Source organism: Gavialis gangeticus, unplaced genomic scaffold (assembly GCF_001723915.1).
Source record: "Gavialis gangeticus isolate Ggan-Ray unplaced genomic scaffold, GavGan_comp1, whole genome shotgun sequence".
Lineage (NCBI taxonomy): Eukaryota > Metazoa > Chordata > Crocodylia > Gavialidae > Gavialis > Gavialis gangeticus.
The window spans coordinates 5,455,767-5,462,911 of record NW_017729011.1 but is presented as its reverse complement, the minus strand read 5'-3'; the positions used below and the strand labels follow the sequence as shown (position 1 = coordinate 5,462,911).

General features: G+C 51.1%; 1 protein-coding gene across 1 annotated transcript in view; it reads right to left on the bottom strand.

Moving 5' to 3' along the window:
* Positions 1-5,508: 5,508 nt before the first annotated feature.
* LOC109292827 (14 kDa phosphohistidine phosphatase-like) overlaps positions 5,509-7,145 on the bottom strand; it is a 7,163-nt gene continuing 5,526 nt past the window's right edge. The window contains exons 2-3 of the mRNA XM_019510429.1: positions 7,001-7,125; positions 5,509-5,904 (exon numbers count right to left, since the gene is read on the bottom strand). Of these exons, the coding sequence (XP_019365974.1) occupies positions 5,812-5,904; positions 7,001-7,125 (218 nt within the window). The 3' untranslated portion in view covers positions 5,509-5,811. The remainder of the gene's footprint in view (positions 5,905-7,000; positions 7,126-7,145) is intronic.

Here is a 7,145-nt window from a genome sequence, read left to right as displayed (position 1 = left end):
GCAATGCTACACTACAGCATGGTCCCCTTGGGGCGACTCACTTGGAACGCTCTCTCTGAGCATCTTCCCAGCCACTCACTGGGCTGTGATGCTGAACTGAACCGAACAGGCTTTCCAGCAAATGTTGTCCTACAGATAGTCAGATATCTGCATTATTATATCTGCGTTATATCAGATAACTTGGCCTCTCCACCACGTGGGCCATGGTGGGTTTCAAAACAAGACAGAAAACTGTTGTGAATGCCCTGTCTCACCCACACCTCTAGCTGGGCCAATCCCTCACCCAGAGGCCTGACTTCCAGTGGGATCCACACTATGTTGATGCCTTGCTTAACACACGTTCTCAGTCTGTAAGATCTTGTTGGAACTCATCCAGTAGCAGGTCCCGAGATGGCCACAGTGTCCTGGCCTCTCCTAATGAATGGGAGACCCTCCAGGCTTCAACTGGGAGTTGGCTGGTCATCTCATTGATCCATTTCCCTTCCATACTACTGGCAGCTGGATACACCAGTCTGGTCAAGCACTCTGCAGTTACTGCCCTGGAGATTTCACCTCTACATAAAGATCCTCAATACCTGGTGCTGCTTTGAGTTAGTTGTGAAGTTTCTAGCTCATACTGTAGGTCTTATTTTATGTTCTTCCAACCCTCTGCAGGTTCTGCAAGCAGCTACCATGTTTGCCCACCTTGGGCAGCAGGCTTGCCAGACCATGGTTTTGCCTCTAGGAAAATGCCTATGCACACCAGTGCTATTCCTCTTTTGACTTAGGCAGTTACCAAAGGGCTGGCTTCTGATAAGAAGAGAATCGATGTGGGGGCCCAGCATCTCTTTGATGAAAGCCTGTTAGATTACAAAGAACACAAGTCCTGCACCCCTGAACACAGCAAACAGCCCCAGAAATCAGCAAAAGAGAGAGCGCTGCATGCAGAGCTCCAAGGCTCTTGCAAGTCCACTCATTCCCAAAGTGCTCTTTCCCCTTCTGCTTCTTCTCAGGACCATGTTTCTAGGCATAGGCACTGACTTCTATTATTGGCAGGTGGGGGCTAAGGTGATGGACATGTGGAAAGTTTTATGCATTTCAGGTTACAGCCCTCTTCCTGAGGGGGACCAGGGCCCTTGAGCCCCCACATACTTGGCACCTCTGTTCCTAGGGATTTCCTGGCTGAGGCTGGTGCTGGCTTGACATTTGCTCTCTCTACTTCTTCAGCCATTCAAATGTTCCTATCAGTAATTAGTCACCCCTATCCCTACACCCTGTCCAAGAGAGCTGGGCTTCCACAGCAAGTTGCTGCCATGCTTTGTGCCTCAGTTTCCCCATCTGTAAAGTGGTGGCAATGACATTGACCTCCTTGGCAAATAATGCAAGAGCTGGTGATAAAGAGCATTTGAGAGCCATGCATTGTTTACTTACTAACACCAGCCCAGGCAGTAGTCCCAGCCTGGACACTGAGGACACTCTTGTTAAGGCCCCTGCCCCCCAATGATGTGAAAAGAAGGATCTTTACGTATTTAGACCTGAGGTTCACTCCAGGTGAGGTCATCAAAGTTTACCTGTTCTCCTGGCTCCTGACCATGTACACAGGCCTCCCTCGCTGTAAGTGCCCCACAGTGTCACACGGCTGTGAGGCATTATGGCAGGGCCACTACCTGTCTCCTACAGGCAGTGGTCTAGGCATGTGCCCATCATTAATAACAGTAATTCCCTGGTCCTCCTGGAGGAACTCTGAATATGTAGCTGAGGGCACCTCTGCAGCACATGGCACCTCTCCTAACAACAGAACTCTCAGGCATAAAGCAGAGGTGTTTTCTCTCTCTTTCTCTCTCTCTGTCACACACACACACACCAGCCCCTGAACTCAGGACTGCTACGTGGTTCTGTTGCCCTAGTCTGAGTTCAGGGAGGAACACGCCCCTGCTGCTTCCAAGATGTCCTTGGACACTAGACCGGACTTAGCCGGGTGCAATCAAGCCATAAATGTCTCGCTTGATTCTGCTGTCACCTACAGTGATATACATCATGGGAGCCGTCATCATCAGAGCTGCGCTGAAAGCATGGGTGAGGGCAGGATGTGGCCTCCAGTGTCCATGCATTTCTGAGCTATCAAAGAGTATGCCTGCCTGACCCTGCACCAGCTGGGAAGTGCTGGATCAGCAAACACCAAACCTGCAGAGAAACACAACTTCATTGAAAAATGCAAGCGTCCTGCAATGCAAAGCCACCTTGACCCCACAGACTGGTGACTGCTATATCCCAAAGATTAGAAGCCAGACTATAAGCCTTTCGCATCAGCTGCAGCTAACACTGACTGGCTAAATACACTGCAGAGTGATTTCTCCAATAGATGCAGCTTTAGTCTGATCTTGGCTAGATTAAACCCCTGTATTCCTAGCAGACTCCCATATAATACCAGCAGCATGGTCAATGCATTGTTTAGGCATGAAAAAATGAGGCTGAGGGGATCAGGCAGGTGGGGGGCTGTAACAGAAAATTAACCTTATAGGTAAAAGGGAGGTTGGCCTTCAGGAAAAATTTGCTGTGCAGTTGCTAAGCCCTTGAGCGCACATGGGGGTGCATGATACATGATCACTAAGGCATATGAGGGTGATGTCCATCTTGGCTCCACTGGAGCACTCTAGTGTTTGTAGTGTTTACAGGGATCAGGAAAGCACTTGACCCCCAGCCGGCAGTACCTCTCCTGCTGGGATTTTTTAAAACAGCATGAGAGCAACAGCATGGGTTGCAACCAGACAGTTTGTCTTTAAGATGCTTTGGTCTGGTTTTCACCAAAGCCTTGAAGGCAAACTGCTGAGTGAAAACCACGTATTCCAGGTCCTGTCACTGGAATGATTCAAAGGGTACCATGTTAAACATAACTCCCTGCTTGCTTAAGTCCCTGTATTTCACTTCACTGGTGAAGGTGACCCTGAATCGCTGGTTCACACTGCTGTCCAGTTCCCACGCCAGCCCAGGGGCCCTGACCATGTACAGCTCCTCACCACTCCATCTATTAGAGCAGTGGTCTCCAAAGTGGGGTGCGTACAAGACGATGCACTGGGGTGCAGGAAGAAAATATTAGAACTTCTTTTTATATTTATATAAATATACACATATTAGTGGGGTGTGCTCAAAAATTTTTTACTGATAGGGGTGCGTGATCAAAAAAGTTTGGAGACCACTGTATTAGAGGAGTGACCTGTCAAGGGGCCTTAAATTCACAGGCAGCCTCAGGGCTTGCAGGGGACTGCCCTCTGCTGGAGAAAAGTGGATCCAACACCCTGCTGGCCGGGTGAAGAGCATCTTGCTTTCTCCCCTGGCCAAACACGGATGCAAACCTATTACACTGGGTCCACCTCAGACCCTTTAGAGACAGGGGTGGGGATGGAGGAAAACAGTTCTAACACGGGGCTAATCCCATCCCTTTGGCCCTGGGATAAATGAGCTGGCTCACAAGATTGTACAAGAACGTTGGTACTGGAGGGAAAAGAAACTCCTCACTGAAACCAAGATCACTGGTTCTCAGGACTGTAAAGCCACAGGAAACTTCCCAGCAGTAATTGTCATATTCCCATCCCTATTTGCTTACAGGCAATTCACATGGACAACTCAGTCCATAACTGAGCGCTGTAGCAAGTAGGCTGACTTAGAAAGGCTTACATACCCCACATCTCTAGACCTGAGGTCATTTGCTTTGCTGTCTAATTTTGAGCAGTCCAGGCTGGACAGAAGCAAGATGAATCATATTCATCCACCCTAAGGATTTTATTCTACCACCGTAGGCCAGTTAACCTGACATCAATCCAGGCAAGGGCATGAGAAGGCTCTTGTGACAGGCAGTCAAGAAACAGTTACAAGGATGAAGCAGCATTGCTGTATGGTCTGTGGACCAAAATAATCCCAGGTTTGGTATAACAAGTTTAGACAGTGGCATTGACTTAATACAGTCCTATGGGGCACTTAGTTTCAATCACTCGTCATATCCTGATGCCAAAAAAAATGGCACAGAAGGTATAAAACTGCTAGTAAAATTTGTAGATGACAAAATTTGGTGAAGCACCAGGTCCATTATTATATACACACATCTGATTTGCTTGGCAAGATGGGCCCCAAGGTGTAATTGAAAGGGACCTCACCTGCCTTCTCCAAGGCAGGATCAAGTTCCCTTGGATCATCCCCAACAGCTGTTTTTCTAACCTATCCTTAAGCCCCCAAACAAGGGAACCACAGAGAACCTCTTCCGAGCCTCTGCTACCATGGTCAGGGCAACATTACTGAAGAGTCAAATGCAAGGCCCAGCCATCTAAGTTGGGAGGCAGTATCCTGGGACATTATTCCAAAAAGGTCTTAAAGACCCCCGTGCCCTTAGCTCCCAGTGCCCTGCTGCAGCAATAGGGGTAAACAATCCATGCACATCTAAACAAGTAAACCTTACGTAGGATGGGGAGTGGTATTACCACTATGTGTAGTGCCCTCTTCTGGCATTCATACCGCAAAAAAGGAACAGCTCCAGCTCCAGCAGTAATTACAGGTCTGGTAAGCATACCAGAGAGAGCAAGAGACTCCAGAAGCTTCATCTAAATTTAGTTGATCCAAGGATAAGAGGCAACTCCAAGGTGACCTACAGGTAACTGTAATGGGCAGAGATTTGTAGGAGAAAATAGTTTCAATCTGGGGATAGATGCAAGATCCAGCAGCTCAAAGTGAACATGGGCAAATTCCAGCTACAGGAGACACTAACAGGGACAGGTTCCTGGAGAGGTGGTGTCATCATGAAGCCTTTCAACCAACACTGGGTGCTTTTCTAAGAGATCTGCTCTAGGCTTGATGTCCAAGTCCCTCAGTAAGGGTCCATGGTTAGCATTAGGAGGGAGGTCAAACTGGATGATCCCAATGGTCCTCTTTGGCCTTAAGACCCTTGTTCTCCTACTGCCTTTTTGCCAGGTACAGGGGCCCTGGGGTTTACCTTGCCCGGTTCATTGGTTATCCCCATTGTCTTGTTTCTGGCTCAATCAGGCCTCCTTGCTTCTAGAGGTCACCTGTGGGTACTGCCTTGGGTGCATGATAGCAAAGCTAGATGCCTACCACTCTTTCCACCTTCTGTATCCTCCTCAGCAACTCCTAGCTCCTCCTTATGTTTTCTCAACTTGGGCAACATAACACATTGTGCATAACCCAGGATTCACCCCGCCTCTTCCAATCTCTTAGTGCATCTCTAGTTTGGGCTCCGCTCCCAACTGTGTCCCCTACTCCCTTCTGTATGAGAAACAATCTTTCAATCTTAATGGGGAAAGACAACACTGTTCTTCACATCTGCAGCTTCCAGGACACTGGCCTCTGCATCTAGGCCTTAAATGACAGCTTCTGTGCACAGCCTTAGCACTTCAGGTGTGACAATCAACTGCAATGCAAATGCTAAACATAGCTAACTAAAGCTCAGTTAGCTGACCACATGGGAATAGCAAGCTGAGCCAGTAAGCCAGGGGTTAGCACATGTATGACACAGAATGGGGATGAATGGTCTCTCCATATGTTTTAATTCTCATAGTCAACACTGAGGATAAAATCCTGTACCCACTCAAGTCAATGGCACTAAGACAATGCATAGATCCATAGATCTGAAGGACCTGGAGGCCCACAACTTCCCCATGCACCAGATTCAGCTCCCTCCCACCAGAAGCTTCCCAAGAGCATGGAGCTTCATTAAAGATGAGGGCTCCAACCCAAGGCAAGGCAGCAGCGTCCAGTGAGCCTCAGGGCAGGGAAGTAGAAAGGTCAGTTCCAGTTTCAGCACTGCTACTGTCAGGCATGGTCATGTCAATAGCCCTCATCGGCCCAGGTAACCTCATAGTCGGGGTACTTGGCTTTCAGCTTCTCTGTGGACACAGAGTGTTTCGCACGACCAAAGCCCTGGAGGAAGAGGAAAAAGAATCAGACCGTGAAGGAGGTGCTGGTAGCCATGCAAAGCACATCCCAGGAGAGCCCGCAGTGCCCAGCCCTGAGCCATTAGAGGATCTGGTAGGATGAGGCAGAAGGAACTAGGCAACAATCCTGGATCTAAAAATACTAAGCAGTCTCGATCGATGCCTGGTAGCTGTCCACAGAACACACTGCAGCCTGGTGCTGGGCGCCAGACACATGAGCATTGATCGGCTGAGCCTGCCGTGAACGCCATGTGCCCCCAGAAGCTGGGGGGGGCACGGCAACCGCCTGCAGGTGGCAGTGGTGGTATCAACAGTGAGCAGGGAGCTCCTTCAGATGGCTGCAGAGGTGTTGGCAGAGTGACAAGAGCAACTACCCAGATGCCACCATCAGCGGCACTTTTTGCAGGGGGTGCACCCCTTATGTGTCGCCAGTGGTGCAAACCCTTCCAGCCTTGCTCTGGCCTGGGCCTCGGAGGGACCAGTGTGGGATGGGCCTCGAGTGGCAGCCTCCACAGGGGACGCAGCAGTGAACACAGCACATGCACAGCTCTGGCTGGGTTTCATTAGGGCCTGCTTCTAGCGGAGGCAGCAGCAAAGGGAGAAGAGTCCCAGAACAGCGAGTCCAACCCTCACAGAAGCAGGGAGCCCCTGCGGCTCTCCGCGCTTCCAGGAACAGCTCAGCCCAAAAGCTGCTGGGGAAAGCCAGGCCACTGCTGCCCCCACCTGCGCCACGGGGGTTCTGGCCACGGCACCACAACAGCACCAACACCGCCTCACTCGCCCTTCTTTGCCATCCAAGCGGGCAAAAGCAGCAAGCCTGGCCTGCGATGCCTGCCCCACACCAGCAGGCACACAGCCCTGCCAGACCTTGCCGCCCTGCAAGTGTCACCCAGGGCGGCGCTGGCAAGCGCCAGCTCCCAGCTCCCACGCACACCTGGACGGTGGGGAAGCCAACTGAGTTCAGAGCCCAGGCGGTGGGTGCGGGTCCAGCCCCAGCATCGGGGCCACGTGGAAGATCCCGCCCCGCCCAGGAGCGAACCGCGGTCTGGCTGAGAGAGGAAGAGGGAGGGTCCTGCACTCACCACCGAGTAACCGTAGACGTGGATCCGGCGCTCGGCGCTGTGGTGAGCAATGCGGCCGCCGCCCAGGCACTCGCACTTGAAGCCCCGTGGCTCCAGCTCTGCGGCCGCCTTCTCGTAGATGTCGGCTGTGCAGGGCGGGGGTTAG